The 19,656-nt window shown below is 44.6% G+C and overlaps 1 protein-coding gene across 1 annotated transcript in view; it reads right to left on the bottom strand.

Annotated features, from left to right (window-relative positions):
• The window catches only part of SORL1 (sortilin related receptor 1), a 178,198-nt gene that overhangs the window by 2,293 nt on the left and 156,249 nt on the right, over positions 1 to 19,656 (bottom strand). Inside the window, exons 39-48 of the mRNA XM_038005081.2 lie at positions 19,228 to 19,310; positions 17,585 to 17,681; positions 15,078 to 15,262; positions 11,268 to 11,387; positions 10,244 to 10,408; positions 8,917 to 9,091; positions 7,899 to 8,005; positions 4,571 to 4,763; positions 2,107 to 2,319; positions 270 to 367 (exon numbers count right to left, since the gene is read on the bottom strand). Coding sequence (XP_037861009.2) covers positions 300 to 367; positions 2,107 to 2,319; positions 4,571 to 4,763; positions 7,899 to 8,005; positions 8,917 to 9,091; positions 10,244 to 10,408; positions 11,268 to 11,387; positions 15,078 to 15,262; positions 17,585 to 17,681; positions 19,228 to 19,310 — 1,406 coding nt within the window. The 3' untranslated portion in view covers positions 270 to 299. The remainder of the gene's footprint in view (positions 1 to 269; positions 368 to 2,106; positions 2,320 to 4,570; positions 4,764 to 7,898; positions 8,006 to 8,916; positions 9,092 to 10,243; positions 10,409 to 11,267; positions 11,388 to 15,077; positions 15,263 to 17,584; positions 17,682 to 19,227; positions 19,311 to 19,656) is intronic.

Raw genomic sequence — 19,656 nt, 5'->3', positions numbered from 1 at the left:
AATTATCTCACAGACTTAAAAGCATGCCCAGCAAGCACAGCCCTGTAAGACTACATTAATGTCAAATCAAAGCAATTTGGTTACTCAAATCAACCTGGTTTGAAGTTCACAGTTGATTACTACAAAGTTTATTCATTCCTTTCTTTCCTTTTTTTTTTTTTTTTGTTTTCTGTTTTTTGTTTTTGGCCCATATAAAAATAACATATTGCAACTCAAAGTGCATCTTTTAAAATAAACCATCAACTATCTTTATCAAATAAAATATTTACACCATTTGGTTTCTAGTGAGGAAAGCTCTTTCAGGCTATCACCATGGGGACGTCATCTGAAAATCCAGTTATCATAGGAGCATCTTCATCATCTTCCCCTAGAGACAAAACAGTCAGGCCTTGGTGAGTTCCAACACACTTTAACCTGACCCCACATCCCACCACTCTACCCACCCCTCAACCCTACCACAACCCGCTGGCTGAGAAAGTCAATGCCATAGCCAGGCAGACACCATAATCAGTTTTGAAACCCAGCCCAGCTTCCCACGGTCCCTCCTGGCCACCTTCTACCCATCGACGGATCCTCACACTGATTTTAATGGTCGTTTGAACTTAGCCAAATTAGGAAAACAAAGTTTCTCAGGAGAAGAATCTTATTACCTACTCAAAAGCTAAGTGGGTGGTTTGGGTTCCCCAGTTTGAGTTATCCATACCCTACACTAGCACAGTGAACTGCAGTGTCTGCTTTCTCTTCTGGACCCAAACTGCTCTGCAGAAAAAGGATCTTGGAGGGGTTTAAGCATTTTGAGGACAGCTTCCCAGACTAATGGCTATCCCCTTGTGACCCCTGGTATAATCCTGTGCAACCAAGTGTCGACCGACACTCAGGGATTATTGCAGGGCACCATGACGGGTCGACTCCTTTTGCCTCCAACAGCAGAAGCAAAGAAGCCACCCTATTTACGCAAGGCAGTCCAGGTGCCGGCTTATTAAGCAAGAAAGGAAACTGACAAGGAAAGGGAACAGAGCTAATATACGACCAGTGAAGGGGAATATACAAATGTCTTTATACACATAGATAAACAATTATAACTAGTTTACAGAAAAAAATAAACTTGTACATTCAGTCATTAGTCTCAGTTTGGGGAAGCCTTGTAACACACCCACTTTATTATATTACTACCTTACTATCTCTATTAGCATTTAGGGTTTTCATTGTGCAAAGATTTCAAAACAGGAAATTTCTTACTTTTTCCCTTGCTATGTGTAAGACAGGGGTCCCCAATGCCCGGGTCAAGGACCACCGGTACCAGTACCTGGCCTGTTAGGAACAGGGCCACAGAGCAGGGGGCAAGCAGCGAGCCAGTGAGCATTACAGCCTGAGCCTCGCCTCCTGTCAGATCAGGGCGGCATTAGAGTCTCACAGCGCAAACCCTGTTGTGAACTGAGCATGCGAGGGATCCAGGCCGAGCGCTCCTTATGAGAATCTAATGCCTGTTGATCTGAGGTGGAACAGTCTCATCCTGAAATCATGCCCCAATCCTCCCCTCCACCGCTAGTCCAGTGAAAAAAATTATCTTCCACAAAACTGGTCTCTGGTACAAAAAATGTTGGGGACCACTGTGTTAAGGTACATAAAAGAATGGCTGGTGAGGTTACACTAGCAACCAGAAAGAGAAACAGCAAGACGGAAAGGGCCTCCTTTGATAGAAGCTGATTGGGAAAGCATTATTTGTTATCTCGAGTTAGGATCTTCAGAGACGTCCGACCTCCAGGTCAGTGAAGGATGAGAAAGGGGTCAGATATTCTTGAGGATTTTCCCAAACTTTGGGAGTCTCAACGCCTGGGGCCTATCTATCCTTCCTGTTTGAGGCAAGCTCCCTGTTTCAGGCCAGAACTACACAATCAAAGAGAATACAACATTTTAATTAACTTAAAAGGTAAAAAGTAAGGACTCTGAACGGTTTAACCAAAAGCCATGGAATCAAATCGCTGGCTGAAGAAGAGCTCCTCTAGTGTCAAAAGAGGAGCTGAGGGTGGGTGTTTCCTCTTCAAGTCATTGGCTGTGTGCGGGCCAGCCCTGGGAGGAAGAACCGACTTTCCCTGCCCCACTTACCCAGGTCATCCCCAGAGGAGAAGATTGCGGACCCCAGCCTGGAGCTGTAGTGGCTGTTGGCGAAGGCGGTGAAGCTGCTCTGCAGCCTCCGGTGCTTCGTGTACAGGATGGCAAACCCCACCCCCAGGCTCAGCAGTATCAGGAATAAGATGGGCACCACCACAGCAGCAACATCCGTAGATCTGGCAGCCTGCATGGCGGATGCATCTGCACCTGCCAAGGCAAAGTTCCCACCAATAAGCCCACCTGAGGGCAGGAGAACAGACCAGATGACTCCTCAAGGCCCCACCCACCAAAAAATCTGGGCGATCACCACAGCTACACAAACTGCCTGTCTGGTATGAGACATTTCTGCATGTGCGTGATGCCTGATTGCTTCCTACTTGCTATGGGCTGATAGACCAAGGGCCTTGTGCATGCAAATACGGTAATTACATTAGACTCCTAATCACTGCCTTGTTGGTTATTTAGATAATCTCTTGGAAGGGAGACCTTTGTTGGGGTATCAACATTGATTTCATTAGCATTATTACTTAAGACCACTTGCTTGCCTTACATGAGAGGATGTGAAATCAGACCACTAATTAACGAGATTGCAATTATTTCCCCCTACTTGGCACCAAAGTCACTCTGAACTGCAATTACCTGAAGCTCCATTAAGTGATACAAACGAGATTCCTATACCACAATACAGACTTAACAGCTCATGAAGTTTTACGAGGTTTTTCACTTAAGTAAAAAAGAGAGTGGGGGAGAAAAGCAACTTTCCATATACATGTAACATTTTTTAAAGCTCTTTACAAAGCCGTGTTGCCATTTATAACCTAACACAGATGGCCCCTTCCTATTGACTTCAACCAACTGGCTCTGTGATGAGTCACTAATAGATTTGTACCACCAGAGCTCTAGAGCAAAGCCATGGCCCACCTTCCACGCTGCTGGGGTAGGGACCAGTCTCCTTGAAAGCGGTGGACTTTTCATGTTAAAAATCCCAGGGAATGTCTGAACTTGAAAATGAAACCTAGGAATCAGGTTTTGGCAAAGGAAACAGAGTGGACTTCCCTCAGGCTAGGTCTCCATGAGGAGCCTCAACAGGCTTGGGGTTGCTCCCTGGTATCGGGAGAAGTGGCACAGGCCAGGTCTCTGCTTCATGTAGAAAGCTCTGTCGCTACCCAGGCATTCACCCTCACAGGGTATTCATCAAGATGGGTCAGAGAACAACCATTTCTTGCAAGCTTAATTTAACAATTCAATATTCATGTCTGTATTTAAATTTCTTTCATTATTTCCTTGCCAGAAAAAAACTCTAGCAACATCTTATTTAATATGTTCCAACCTATTCCCACTGTGCTGTGGTTAATGAAGGGGATGTGCTGGGCCGGAGCAGGGAAGAGGAAGTCGGCACAATGGAGGCTCCAGGAACGAGTGCCCTCCCTCCCCCACCCCACTTCCAAGGGGAAGGTGAACATGAAGGGGCAAGATGTCAGTCAAGAGCCCTTCTGCCTGACAACCTTGGTTCCATAAAGGTGGCCGGGAGGGGTCTGCACAGGAATTTTTCCCAAAGCATATTTCACAGGTCGCCAATTAGTTTTGCCTAAAAATGGGGCTCTATTGAGGAAATCCTAGGTCAACAAGAGTTGTGCTGGTTTCTGTAGGACCTTCTCAGAACCTCTAATATGTTATGATTCTCCCAAGGGAAGTGGCAGGCAGTGCTTCCCTCTCTTAGTGGGGGGTGCCAAGGATAAATATTGCACGAGATCTCACCCTGAGAAACACTATGAGACGGAACATTTAACAACTCTAACACAAGATTTTGGCTTGAGCACTGGTTAGTTCTTGGCTGAGAGTAAATGGAACTAAAAAAGACCAGTGGCAAAACATTTGTTGAAATCCTGGCCAAGCTACTCTAATGTAAGCAGACTTTCTGTATGAACGGAAGGGTCTTCTCTACCACCACTAGCATGGCCCAGCATAAGACGTAAGACAGAGATCCCAGGGCAAATTCCAGGCCTAAGCTTATGCTGAGAGCTAAGATGAAGCCGGGGCAGGGCGGGGGTGCACACTGTTACATGATTTTACATGTAAAATCCATGACAAAGAGATGATCTACTGGCTTGGGAACCCACAGGGTATATTAGCATGGTAGAGGCTCTGAGAAGTCCCACTAAAAACAAACGAAACTCTTGTGAACCTAGTATTTCTCTTTTTAAACCAAGCCTTGCCTTTCTTACACTTTCTGTTGAGAATCCGGTCCCCCTGTAATCTCAGCTTCTTCTACCATGTCCAGCTCAGGAAGTATTTGTTAAATACATCACTACCTGATTAAACTGATATATAAATGATTTTCTTTTAAGCTGAGAATATCTTCAAGGTGTTTTAGAAAGACACGTGGTCATCAAATCATCCAACATTCTTGCTATTTCCCCAGAACTGCAAGCAGAAACGGACAGCAATCGCAACTCACCAGAACCCAGCTCATCGTACAGCAGGATGGCAGGCTCCCCACAGATCTGACTGCCAAAAAGACATCTTGCTTGGACAGTGAACGTGTAATTATGACCCATCTTCAGGTTGGAAATTTTAAAGAAATTGTCAGTAGTATTCCCAAGGTAAGCTGTGATATTCATGGCACTATCATACATGTGTATCTCATAGCCCTGAAAACAAACACAGGAGATTGCTCAGGAAGTCGAATATGGAAACTGACAGCCTAGTCTATTACTGGTTCCAGCTTTATGTGAACTCCTCACTGCAGGCTGCTATAGATGCTAAAGTGCTCTGGGTTTCTCCTTGTTCTTTTTACATTACCACTGAGATACTGGATTCAGAAAATGAAAATTTGCTCATCTCCAATGTCTCAAATAACTGCCACCCCCCGCCCCCCACTTACAAGCTATATTGTGGAAATGAGAACTGTGGCCCTCAGGAAAGTCATTTTAACAAAGCCACACTCAGAGTTGTGCTCAGCAGTCTGCCTGTCTCAAGCAATATTAAATGCCACCAAGAATCTGAACAGGTTGCCGTAATGGAATTTGACTAATAATAAATCCAGGTCGCAGTGGACTCCAGCAATGGGGTGAGAAAGGGGAACTTGCAATTAGAAAAGACAGGACATTTGTCCCCAGAACAATATGTAGGAATGACCTTGTCGGCTCACTTCCTGTCTCCTTGCTTTCTAGCTCCTCCTGAGCTGATCTCAGCTCCCCAACAACCTGGCCTTGAAATAAGAAGCACTGTAGCTTGATCAGGCCCCTGTTCACTGGAGGAGACGATGAAATGTCTTCCTAGTTAGAGCCCTGGACTCCAGGGCTGGGAAAAGTCACCCTTGGGACAGCCCTGGCCCAGGATACTAGCTGGGATGAGGGCTGACAACCTGACCTCTCTGCTGATCCCCAACTATTCCAGTGTCAAAGCTACTGACACTCTCCACCATCCCCCTGAAAAGACTCCATCCCTTATCTCTAGACACATATTGGGCCCCCTTGCATAATCACGGTCTCTTGATCCCAACACCACTGACCTGTCTATTCTTGATGTGGTTTGGCTGTGTCCCCACCCAAATCTCATCTTAAATTCTAGCTCCCATAATTCTCAGGTGTTGTGGGAGGGACCCGGTGAGAGATAATTGAATCATGGGTGTGGTTTCCCCTATACTGTTCTCATGGTCGTGAAGAGTCTCGCGAGATCTGATGGTTTGATAAGAAGCTTCCCCTTTCACTTGGCTCTCATTCTGTCTGCCACTATGTAAGATGTGGCTTTGCTCCTCTTGGCCTTCCACCATGATGGAGAGGCCTCCGCAGCCATGTGGTAACGTGAGTCAATTAAACCTCTTTCATTTATAAATTACCCAGGCTCAGGTATGTCTTTACTAGCACCGTGGAAACGGACTAATATAATTCTCTGAACTCCCTGTCAGGGGAAGGGAAGAAGGACATGCTCTGCCTATGCCACACCCTCCACTAGGAACGAAATACTAACCTAGAATCTCAACCTAAGAGCTGGGCTCCAGCCACCCAGGAAGGATCCCCTACTGGCGACTGGCTGCCGAACTGGGATTCCTAATACCTGCCTGGAATCTCATCCCTACATTCTTTTCTATAAGCTAGCAGTTATTACCTTCCACCTAATAGATATTTGGTGTCGATCGTTTGTAAAATACATAAAGGTTATAAAGAAAATAATTTAGATGACACAACATCAACCACTCATACACTGTTTAACCCATCCTCTTCTGTTTGGTATTTCGGCCATTTCCTCTTTCTTGCTGTCATAAATACGGTACATAAATTCTTCAGGCACATTGTTTCTTTAGAGTAAAATCCTACAACTCCTGGATCAATGGGTGTGGACACTTTTTTTTTTTTTTTTTGAGACGGAGTCTCGCTCTGTCGCCCAGGCTGGAGTGCAGTGGCGCGATCTCGGCTCACTACAAGCTCCGCCTCCCAGGTTCATGCTATTCTCCTCCTGCCTCAGCCTCCCGAGTAGCTGGGACTACAGGCGCCCACCAGCACGCCCGGCTAATTTTTTTTTTTGTATTTTAGTACAGACGGGGTTTCACCGTGTTAGCCAGGATGGTCTCGATCTCCTGACCTCGTGATCCACCCATCTCGGCCTCCCAAAGTGCTGGAATTACAGGCGTGAGCCACCACGCCTGGCCGGTGTGGACACTTTTAACATTTTTGATAGATATTACCCAAGAGCCTTACTTAAGATTGAACCAATTTATATTCACAGAATGTTTACTTCCCTAACTATTATCCATACCGGTTATATTCTTCCCTGCAAATCTTTACCAATTTAACATGACAGGGCTACCTCTTTGTTATTTACATCACTGGTGAGGTTGAACTTTTCTCCTTTTGCTTACTGCTGTTGGAATTTTTTGCTTTGTTACATGTACCTTCTTCAAAATTAGAATATTTCCGTTGTGAATTTACTTGAAAGCTTTCCTTATATTTAAGGATATTAGCCATTTCGATATCATAGTTGCAAGAGTTATGAGAATTCTCACAGAGTGTGTGGTGAGAATTTTCCAATTTTCATTTCACTTTGCTTTGGCATTGCATGGTGACTATTCAGAACCCCCGGCTCTTTGCCTATGCTGTATCTCCAGGTAGCCATAGTTGATTCATCACATTCCTATTTAGCTAAGGCTTTGCTGTCACTGGGGCCAACGCAGCTTTACTCAAGAATCTGTCCACCCTTGGGTGGTAAATCTACTCCCAGGTCTCACTCCCCTTCCCCTGTCTTTTGCTGTGAATACCATATTGGTCTACCAATAGCAAAACCAAACAAAACCAAGGTGTTCTTCATAAGTCAGCAAGGTATCTTCAAGTACCTCCTGCTCCCTGTAATTTCTCTGGGAAGAGAGTGCTGAGATGCCAGGCTGAGAGTGCAGCTCATCTCCTGGTACTGAAGCCACAGTCCCGCCCTCAGCGAGTGTGGAATAGGCGGGGCTCCTGGTGTGATACCCTGAGCCCCAGCCCAGCTGCAGCTTCTGCGGGGAGCACAGCATGGCCTCCAGCCCATTTCTCTTTCTTCAGAGGAAGACAGGTCAGGATTGAAAAGTGCTTAGTGCAGAGATTCTCATCTTTAATGGGCAATATAAACATTTCACTAATTAGCAATCCCATCGAAAATGGTCCTTTAATTCTCAAGTTCATGTCCATGTCCTATTCTTTTTCTTTCTTTTTTTTTACACTATCTATGCCAGCAGGCTGTTAACGAGCTCATCTCTGAAACAGCATTTCAATTAAATTTCCAAAGTCATTGAGAATGAGGGAGGAACTTACCCTACTTTCATTAAAATGCTTTTCCTTTAAACCCAGGCTTTTCCAAAACAGAAGAACATGGTCATTTTCTGTTATGATTTTTAAGGCATCAGGTGCTGATAATGAAACTGAAAATTAAAGATGAAATGGGATGCAGTTAGTGGATATACATTTGAAACTCCATTTTCTTGTCTGTCCAAGAGAGATTAAATAATCCTAGCCTTGGAGGCTGGATTATGGAAAAAATAAAACATACAGACTGCTGAGTACAGAACCTAGCACGTGGTAGATATTCTTTAATTGGCATCTCTTTGTTATTGTTATAACATCTTTAGGCAAGAAATTTGGACAGTACTAAATTTAATAGCCCTTGTACCCAAGGGTGTACAAAAACAAATGGGGTGGGCTAGAAGGGTGGTGAGGAAGGAATGGGATGGCATAAGGAGTTCCGTCTGAAAACAGGACACTGGAGTGGCGATGGCTTGTGGCCCGGGCCCACTGCATGCCACTAGCATAAATGGGGCTGGGCCTCCATTACCCAATATCAAAACTCCCAATAACACCTGCAGTCTGAGCAACTGAGCTTCCTACTAGCTTTCTGAATTGAGCCTGACTGCCCTTAGATCCACTGCCCAGCTATGGGTCTCCCTCCATTTCGACATGTCAGACTGCCACAACGGACCACTGAGAACCTGTCATTCAGATCCTCAGCTACATCGTGGTAACTATTCAGTTTTATTTCCTCTCTTGGGCATCCCTCCCCTCTTTTCCTTTAGTAATATCAAAACAAGTGAGGGGAGTTAAAAGACTTAGAAAATACAGAAAACGATAGCCACTCCCCAGCCCACTGTGCCCCGGCCACCACGCCGCAGCCCAGACACTGGAGCCTCTGCACTGCTCTGCCCCTGTAGGGATACTGAAGGCAGCGTTTGCACTTCCTGTGAAACTCCTAATGAAAAGTCTGTGCCTGGAGGTCTAGCGGCACAGCACTGTGGGCACTTGGCTGTGCGAGGAGACCTCTAACCTCTCTCCCGCTTACCTGTGGTAATTTTGATGCTGGCATCTTTGCTCATGTTCCCCAGTTGGACAATGATGTGGTATTTCCCACCAGGTTCCAACTTGTTAAGGGTGTATTCCACAGTACTGTTACGGGATTTTACTTTGTAGCTCCTGTCAGTCTTTCTTATTAGATCTTTAACTGCAATTGCATACAACTAGGACCAAAAAAGAACATCTGAATGATAATCAGAAAGCTGACATTTTTTACTCTTTGTAGTTCAATGGTGGACAATGCAGTATATTAATAGCTGTGACCCACAGCAACCATAGTTTGAGTCCCGAACTCTGACTCCATTCTTTGGAAAGCCTTTGGAGTGACCAGGTCCAATCTTAAAATAACTATTCACTCAATAGAATTGCACATAGAGTTATCAATTAAATTTTTTTTAGCCCTCTAGGGAAGGCCACGTTTATCGTGGCATCACCAGGTAGGTTGAAACAAGCAAGCACATCCAAACTCAGTACTCAACTTCCATATCTCCACCATTGCAATAGTTCATGGATGTTGTTGGTGGAGAGAGAATGAACCAAAGTGTTCAATCCTGGCTCTAAAGGGCAAGGATCTACTTACTTTCTCCCAGGCTGGTCCTAGGTATATGGGGGCAAGGGAAAGTAACAGGGCATATAGTAAGCACAGGAAATTCAATCACAACAAAGAAGTGGAGAGTTGAGAGGAGTATTAGCAACCAAGCATTTTAAACCAACCACTGCTGGACGAAGGGGAGTGGAGAGAGGGCAGAGGGCAGAGCAGCCCAGAGCAAGGAAAAACTGGGCGATTTTTGTTTTGTTTGGTTTAGGATCAACGCTCCTTTCAAAGAGGGGTCACAAGCTTTCTGTATGGGTCCACGCACAGTAACACTGTAGGCGTTGAGGCCCAGAGAGTCTCCACCACCACAACTCTGCTGATCATTGCACAAAAGTGGTGAGATATAATATATATATACAAATGGGCATGACTTGGTTCCAATAAACCTTTATTAAAAAAAAAAAAAGGCAATGGGCTGTGTTTGGCCTGTAGACCTTTGTTTGCTAATCCCTATGTGAGAGGGTCAAGGAAGGAAATGTGAGCAGCAGAGAAGAAAGAGGGACAATCCAAAATGGTAGCTGGGAATAATGGAGAAGTGCCAGTTAAGAAGAGGTCCCTATACGGGCCCCATCTTTGGCCAGACAGAAATGGGAGAGACCTTCTGCTGAGCGCCAGAAAGCAGGCCTGTGTTTCTTGCCCCATTAGAGGACTCCCTTCCATCCCAGCCCACTCTAACCATGCCAAGAATAAACACAGAGGCCTGGAAGCCCAGCCCACTCACCAAGTCCTGGTCAGGAGAGTCATACGGTGATTCCCATTTGATGACCACAGAGGTTTTGCCCGTATGAACCACATGCAGGTGACGGGGCGGAAGGCGGCTGTCTGGAATCATCTTCACTACAACGTAGTCAGACGATGGCCCCTGGTAGGGTACCACCACCCGGACCTAAAGCCCAAGCACACACATAGGAAAAAAATATATCATGGCCTTGTGCAATCTTTATTAAAGTATTTTTTCAACAAAATAATGACAACAATTAACATTCAGTTAGCAAAAAACAACATAAAATATAAAGTAATTTCCCACCTACCCCAGATCATTTTCCAAGGGGTACCACTGGTAAGAGTGTTTGTGCTTCCTTCCAGAAATGCCCTATGCATATATAAGCACGGATATGTATATACATGTATCCTTACCCATATAAGCATGTGTATATGTAGCCTATCTTCCTCAAATATTTTTTATACAACTGAGAAAATGGCACACATATTCTGCTCTTGGCTTCTTTCACATAATAAGATAGCTTAGAGACTTTTCCATATCAGTACATTTGGAGTTGTCATATTTCTTATGGATGGCTGCCCTGTACTCCATTGCATGAATAAATCACAGTATGTTTAACCAGTCCTCTCTTCATAGACATTTAGGTTGCATCACATCTTTTGCTATCATAAGTAATAATAACGTACCAAGTATCTTTCTCCATATATCTCGGCACACACATAAAAGTATGTAGACTAAATTCCTAGAACTGGAACCTGATAAAAGTTTTTGATTTATCTATACTTGTGATCATCTGCCGAGTTATCAATCCTCCATAATGGAGCTGCAGTTGGTGACAGTGGTCATTCATTCCGTATTTCAAGCAAGAACCCGATGATGCTTATGAAGAAGAGGAAGTTGCCTCTCATCACACACATCGATCCTGGAGTCCAGGTATGCGAGCTCCCCAGGTCCTGGGTTGAGCCCAGAGCCCAGGACTTAAGACATCCCTTAAAAAACTGAAATGGTACAGGAAACTTACCAGAAACAAATACTGCTCATCCTTACTGACAATGACTGTCTTATTGTGGAGTGAAGTAGTCAAGCTCTTCGGGTTGCGATAGAGGTCAAGAAAGGACGTGGCATAGAAAATACCATACACCTGGTAAAAACAGAGAATGGAAGAGGACATCAGCTCATGGGCCAATGACCTCATTTCCTTGAAATCCCCAATTTAAGACCCTGGAACTGCTTCAAAGGAGCTCAGAGAGAAGTCTTCATTCAACATTTATTACATTTACGCATTTACAGAGAAGGCAATTGGGCCAGGCACTGTATGTAGAGCTACAAAAATAAATATGATGTGGTCTCTGTCCTCAAAGAGCTCATTCTGGAGACGAGGCGGGCAGAGAAGAAAAACATACATAATTATAAATAACAAGTCGCAAACATAGAGCGTTAGATGCTACACCAGAAACCCACATGATGAGCCAGGGAACCGGGGGAGCTATTAAAGAGGGGGTGTCATTCTACCATTGGCAGCACGGACGTGGGCTCCAAGGAGATGTGCTGAGTGGGAAGGAAAGTCATGGGAGCTTGCAGAGTAGATGCGAACACCCCAGCAAGTGTGTGGAGGGAGGGAAGGAGGGCGGACACTGCTGGCTGTCCAGCAGGGACCCATCCTCCCTTTCTTCCTCAGAACTCTGATACTTACTGAGAATTGCTGCCTAGAAAAAGTCTACACTGCGCACCTCCCTAAGCTAGGAGAGGCTAGACAAGGAGCTTCCAGCCATTGAGATGCAGACGTGTCACATGGAAAGCTTTAGGAGGACTCATTACAACAGAGGAAGGAGCCCTTCTTCCTGCCCTCCGGCTGCCTGGAATAGAGATCATGACTGCAGCCCAGCACCATGAGGTAAGCTTGAAGACGCATGTCACAGGCTGGAGATGACAGGGCTCGGGTGCCCGATCAAATCGTGCTGCTCTGACAGAAGCCCTGCACTGCTCAACTCCAAGCTTCTTTTAATTACAAGAGGAAATAAACTGTTCAAAGCCACTGTTACTGTCACTTCCTCTGCTCTGTGTGTCCCTGCTTCGTCCTAGCTGGTAAACATTGGAAACTGAGGGAGTTTCAAGCAGGGAAGTGGGAATGGGATGAAGCTTACGGCAGAAAGTGGAAGCTGAGGGAGTTTACTACTGGAGGGTGGGAGCTGAGGAAGCTTTCTCTGTAAGGCAGAATCAAAGAGAATTTTCTCCAAGAGTTATGTGCACAGGTAAGACAGGGGCTTGAAGAGAACTGTAGGAGCTGCAGGATCCATGGGATGAGCAGGAACTGAGCAGGGATCCACAAAGGGATTTCCAAGTCCCAGGCAACAGGGTGACTTTCGCCAACACTGCTCAGCAGCTGTGAGGACTAAGCTCTGATTTTTAAAATATTGACCAAATTCCTCTCTAAGGGGTCTGGGGAGTCACGCCCTACAAACCAGAAATTCTCATCAGATGGGTTTCATTTCATCCTATATATCAGACTTACTTTCCAACCTGACCCTGGCATAGCATCATGAGACAAGGAAGAAAATCAAAATATTTTACCCCAAAACATGTTTCTTTGTCATAGCTTGAAAAGACCCTGCAAAGCTGTCCTTTGTGGGGGAAAATTCACATCTGTAAAGAATCTCTATTCACATAGCTAGATCTTTTTCTTCCAGGCCCTCCCAATCCTAAAGACATTACCTAAAAGTCTTGCACCTTTTAAAGATCTACATAGGAAACATCTGTCATCTATTTCCCCTAAGGGCAGCCACTAAAAGATTTCAAAACAACCTTGGTCTCCACAATCTTTTATCTTAACCTAAACATTTCCTTTCTGTTGATCTCAGGTCTTCAGACAAACTCAACCAGATGACAACCAGAAAATGTTTAAATTTACCTATAGCCTGGAAACCCCACCTTCGTCACGCCCACTTTGAGTTGTCCTGTCTTTCTGGATCAAACCAGTGTATTTCCTAAATGTATTTGATTAAAGTCTCATGCCTTCCTAAAATGTATAAAACCAAGCTGCACCTGGCCACCTTGTTCTCAGAACCTCCTGAGGGCTGTGTCACGGGCCATGGTCACTCATATTGGGCTCAGAATAAATCTTTTCATATATTTTACAGAGTCTGACTCTTTTTGACAGCTGAAAAAGGACAGACAGATGGGAGAGCACAGACAGAGAAAGAAGAAGGGAAACCCTGAAGACGGTGATCACCTGGGAGGATGTAAGAAAGAGAAGCGCTGAGGGATTCAAAGGAGTCCCAAAGCAAATGCAAATGGAGCTGCAAAGCATGAGGTGGGAGTAGGCCAAGTGGGGGCTTAGAGTACAGAGGTAGGATGACATCACCGAGGACAAGCTGGTGACCGCCCTGGATGGGGTGTCTCTGGAGAGGAAAGGGGTCCACAGAGCTATGGGAGCCAAGGGATGAGAGGCTCCCCACATGCACAGTGACAACGGCACTTCTCACAGCAGACAGGAAAACCATAAGAGCTGTCAGGGTCCTCAGTGAACTAAAGAGGGGTGGAAACAGAGAGCTTCCTACAGGTGATCTCATTTGCACTCTCATCTCTGAAAGCCACCTTTAGTGTGACCAGCGCATGAGCTGGGATGAGGTGCAGGAAGGCTCCTCCAATTGCACACTTAGAGACACCAAATCAAGTCAGGCTTCAGTGTTCTGTGCAATTGCCCTACTCTGGACAGATAGTTGGGGGTGATGAGGTGGTCACGTGCTGTCAGGTATGTAAATGGAAAGAAAGGGTGCTTTGTGAGTAGACTCAACTTCCAGGTAAAAGAGAGCTCCGGGATGGGTCAGGGCTTCTCATCACTGCCCCTGCCTCAGCTTCAGGTGCTGGGACATACGAAAGAGCAGAGGGTGTTAAATTAGCCAGATCTGAACTGAAACTCAATTTACTGCTTGTGAGCGTTTTAACTCTAGCAAGTTACTCAGCCTCACTAAGCCTTAGTTTCCTCGCTGGCAAAATGGGAATATTTACCCACAGAACCAATCAAAGGAATAAGGGGGAGCATGGGTTTATCGGGCTTTGTATTGTTCCTGGCACACACTGGCTGCTCAGTCAATCTTAACTTCTTCCTTCTTCTTCACTGATTTTATAGACAATTACTTGCAAACTTTGGTTATTTCCTTATAAATCAGCCCTGTGCCAAATGCACGCTGCAGATAGCCTCAGAAGACCAGACCTAGGCTAGTTCCTCCACTCATCACTAAGGATTCACTAATTCCTGATTATCAATTTACTTCTATATGCTTTTCCATTGAGAAAATCCAGAAAACAATCCTTCCCTTCAAGGAACTTACAAACTAGTTAGGAAGATAAGAGTAACAGACAGAAATTATCAAATAGGGTAAGGCTGTATTTAATGAAATATCACGCTATATGGAACCAACTATAAATATAGTAGGAGTTCATAGGGAAAGAGATCAATTATAGAAGGGAGGATTTTCTTGCATAGCAGGAGGAGGAAAGGACTCCAAGGGGGAGAAAGGGCATAAGCCAAGTACAGAGAGGCAAGAGGGGGATGAACGTGCCAACAGCCTCGGGACGGTCGACCTAAAAGCAAAGGGGACACACTGGGGAGGAGCGGAAAGTGAAACACTAGACTGAAAAAGGAGCACAGATCTGATCACAGTGAATCACAATGCACATACGAAAACAAAGGAAAAAGAAAGGCCTATATCCAAGTGCAGCAGGGACACTGGAACATTTGCAAAAGACAGAAAAGCCCTGGCGCTGTGTGGTGGCGCAGCTTAGGAGACAGTCCACACTCGCTTTGTGATGGTCATTCTGGCTGACTCACCACATTCCGGGGGCCGGTCCAGGTACATTCCACTGCAGTCTGGTTGATGGCCTTGGCCTTGAGGCTAGGTGCAGGTGGGCGAACCCCTCTGGTCATGACATGCTCAAATGCCAGAGGGCTATCCCCCAAGTCAGTCTTGGCCCAGGCAGAAATCTCATAGGACGTATGAGCTGTCAGATTGCCAACTGTGAAAACAGGAAAAGGAGATTCCAGGAGGAAGCTGGGGGTGTGAGTCAAGAATGTGTCCTGGTACACGCACTTCTTAAAAAAATAGTCATCTCTCAATTTAAATGAGTCCCATGTCCTGTAGGACTGTCATTAGATGACAAATTCATTCAACGTTTATGCACTGATGACGACTGTACATAACACACCGCACAGGCACTGGGTAATTTCCTTAAAGCTGCCCATCCACGGATACGGGTTGGTACAATGCTCCTGGAAGCCATCTGGCCTTGTATAACAAGAACCTTGCAAATCATACCCTTCAATCCAGTTATCCTATGAAGTCAGAGACAGACTCCAAAGTGTGTTTAATAAGGATTCGCATCACAGTGTTACAATAGGAAAAAACTGAATGTAATTTGATTGTCCAGTAACAGGATAATAATTAAATAATGTGCGTTCCATGAACTACTGTGCAGGCACTAAAAGTTGTTTCAAAAATATTTGATGACACTGGAAAATTCTCACAATTGTATGTTAAGTGAAAAGGGCGGGATATAATACTATATATGGCATTATTCTGATTTTATAAAAAAGACATAGAGATCAATCCACGGAAAAATATATTAGAATACATCTGAAATGTAAAAGTGAAATTACAGGCAATTTTAATTTTCATTACACTCTTTTTGTTCTCTCAATTTTCTGAAACAAATATGTATCCCCTTTCTAATCAGAGGAAAGACTATTAAAACTAAAAGAAGCCGGGCACGGTGGCTCACGCCTGTAATCCCAAAACTTTGGGAGGCTGAGGCAGGTGGATCATGAGGTCAGGAGATCGAGACCATCCTGGCTAACACGGTGAAACCCCATCTGTACTAAAAATACAAAAAATTAGCTGGGCATGGTGGCGGGCGCCTGCAGTCCCAGTTACTCGGGAGGCTGAGGCAGGAGAATGGCGTGAACCCGGGAGGTGGAGCTTGCAGTGAGCCGAGATCGCGCCACTGCACTCCAGCCTGGGCAGCAGAGCAAGACTCCATCTCAAATAAATAAACAAATAAAACTAAAAGAAAAGTGAGAAGGGGGAGGCTACGCTAACAGGATAGCCTTTGGAATCAGAAGGACTGGGGTTTAAGGCCTGACTCTACTTTGTGGTTGTATAACCTTGGATAAAGTATTTAAACTCTCTATTTCCTTGTTGGTGAGATGGAGAAAAAAATAACAGCACTTACAGCAGCTGCTGGCTTACAGGGAGAAAAAAAAGAAAATGCTTATAAAGTGCTTGGCATAATGCCTAGCATGGCACTGGCCCTAATAGATTTCACACAACAGCTAGTTAAGACTTCTGCTCCTGACTCTGCCAGTTTCTACTGGGGCAACACTGAGGCCATGAGATCATAGGCTTTGGAGTTAGGAAGATGTGGGTTCCAGTCCTGGCTCTGCCACCATCTGAGAGTATAATTTATTCTTTCAACTTCAGTTTTGCCTCTGTAAAGCAGGCATATCTCATGGAATTATACTTGGGGTTATGTAAATAATATGCATAGAATGCCTATGTAAATGCCTGCACATGGTAGGTGCTCAATGTGCACGAGTACCAATAACCACCTCCTCGGGTACCTTGTAGACTTTCAGTTAAAAAAAAAAAGTAACAATAGAACATTTGTAGTCTCTATTTTATAAGGCTATGACAAGGACTAAATAAAAACATGACTGAAAGTACTTCACGCCTACAAGATAGAGACAGGAAGAAACTCCTAAGTCATTCTCAACAATCACAGTCAGCTTTTGCCACTTAGAAATAAATTAAAATCCGTCCTGTAGCACGTGTTTAGATAGAGGAATTGTAGCTGAGACTTGCTGCTGGTACATATGTAACAAGGACTGGACCACTCCTCCTTTACTTTTTGTTCATTCCTCCAGGCAACGTATATTTACTGAACGCCAGTTATGCATAAGGCCTTCTGCTGTCTCTCATTAGCAACAGAATAGAAAACAGAGACAGGAAACTGTCTACATCTAAGAACTCTTTATTTTGGAAATCAAAACTCATTTGCAGAGAATTAGTCTTGCCTCTGTCCAATTTTCCTCCTTATGGCCCCCAACTTCCACTAAGGGTCATGAGGTTGGAGGAGGGCTCGAGGGGCCACCGAGTGAATCCCTCTGCCTAGGATCAGCAGCAAACTTACAGGATCCTCATTGCACAAGAACCTGTCAACGCAGAACAGCTTCCAGAGAATACCTCCCGTTCCCTGACACCCCCAATCAAGCTCTATGGCGGGAAGGCGTTGGTCCAGCCTTACTCCTTCCTGCTCACACACTGACCAGCACCAACGTGTTACCTTTGTGTGACAATATGCTTCCTCGGAAGTTCAAAGTTCTTCTCTCTTGCTTGTGGGTATCAAACGCCCAGAAAAGGTTCACCACATAGCCATTCACCTGCCAGGAACCAAGAAGCATGTTAGATGAACAGCTAGTCATGCAGCACACCAAATACAAAAGGCAGGATTAAAAATACACCTCTTTTCTGCTGTTTCCTTGGGTATCTCACTTCTTACACTGAACAGGTTGTTTTTTAAAATTTTTAAACAGGTTCTATTTGTGCTACCATCAGCTAATATTTAGTTATACTCTACCTACTTCTAAAAACAAACAGCAGACCATGTTTAATTTATAAATTCGATGCAACAAAAAAGTGAATGAAGAATAAAAGAATAATAATTAATAAAGGTAGAAAGAGGAAATACTGGAAAGATAATTAGGCTATGGAAATTAAGGATAAATCCTTGCAGTCAAGGCCATGAGGCCAATCCACCCAAAACAGGCTGGTTAGATCTCATTGTCTAACTACAGAAAATACATCCACCCATCAGGAAAGATTACCTTTTCCAAGTCCTGAGCTCATAAAAGGATTTGATCTAAAGATCTTTAAATATGGGACAACAAACAAACAAAAATATTTTCAAGATTGAAGACTACAAGACAAGAACCACATAAGGCCATTTCTTTTTTTTTTTTTTTTTGAGACAGAGTCTCACTCTGTTGCCCAAGCTGGACTGCAGTGGCATGATCTTGACTCACTGCAGCCTCCATTTCCCAGGTTTAAGCAATTCTCCTGCCCCAGCCTCCAAGTAGCTGGGATTACAGGCATGCACCACCACACCTGGCTAATTTTTGTATTTTTAGTAGAGACGGGTTTCACCATGTTGGCCAGGCTGGTCTCAAACTCCCGACCTCAGGTGATCCATCTGCCTCAGCCTCCCAAAGTGCTGGGATTACAAGCGTGAGCCACCACACCCAGCCAAGACCATTTCTTATATCAACCCATTCTGAAGCTAAGGGCATGACACTAAATGGTAGTTAAGTAAATGGCACAAGGACTCTGAAGGCTGCTTGTCCCAACACAGCTTCATCAATGGAGAGGCTGTGAGGAGGGACAGATAAGGAGGAACACTATGGAAAGTGGATCTCAGCTTGAGGAACCACATGGGCACAGATAACAATGGCGAAGTCGGCTATGCAGAGGGCCAATAGAAGCGAGGGCGGTGCTGGAAGAGGAAGATCTTAGGTGGATGGAAAGTGAATATGTTTCCAAGGTATCCAACTCTCCCACAAGAAGGTTGTTCTTCCACTGTGAGTGCCTCAGCATTAGCGCTTAGCACCAGGAAATCCAATAAAGCTGAAAATTACAGGGCATACATATTCTGTTAACACCAACTCTTTATTTGCACTGTTGCTGTGAACCATTTAATTATATGGTTAAGGAAAAAAAGGCACCAGGCTGAGGCAGAATAATTACATGCAAAGACTCAAGTTGTTCTTCGTGGGGGAAAGGAACCACCTAGTTCTGGTATTTTAGCTTCGCTAGATCTAGCCGTTTGTTTTGTTTTTGTTTTTGTTTTGTCAGTCTTACTGTGCTATGTCCTTTCAGTTCCCATACAAAATAAAGCCCCATCCAGCTGCTGGTTTGAAATTCCCACATTACCTTGATATCACTCTCCATGGTCAGGGTGAAGCTTAGATAATTTTCCCCATAGCTGTCAATGTGGATATCTGGTCGTGGGATCACTGAAAACAAAAAGGAATTCAAAAACAGAAGCCACGTGATGAAAAGCGAGGAAGGCAGGACTTAACAGTTTTCAACTCAACGGACAAAGCCATCTTTCAGTCGGGGAAGAAAGGGTATTTCTTTGGCAGTGTTCCTCATCTATCTTTTTTACCACTGTTTTCCCGAAGCTAAGGTTGGTCCACAGTTGCTTGGTGAACACAAAACTATCTTGGCTCAGTCAGCTATCCTGGCAATTAGGTCAGGCAGAAAAGTTCCATTTTGTAAAGGTCCCAAAACAGCCCAGCTTCAGCCTCGTTCTTAAAGGCACAGGGATCATTCACTGCGAGTGGCGTCTCACTTGGCACT

Source organism: Chlorocebus sabaeus, chromosome 1 (assembly GCF_047675955.1).
Source record: "Chlorocebus sabaeus isolate Y175 chromosome 1, mChlSab1.0.hap1, whole genome shotgun sequence".
NCBI lineage: Eukaryota > Metazoa > Chordata > Mammalia > Primates > Cercopithecidae > Chlorocebus > Chlorocebus sabaeus.
This window is presented reverse-complemented; position numbering and strand designations above follow the sequence as displayed.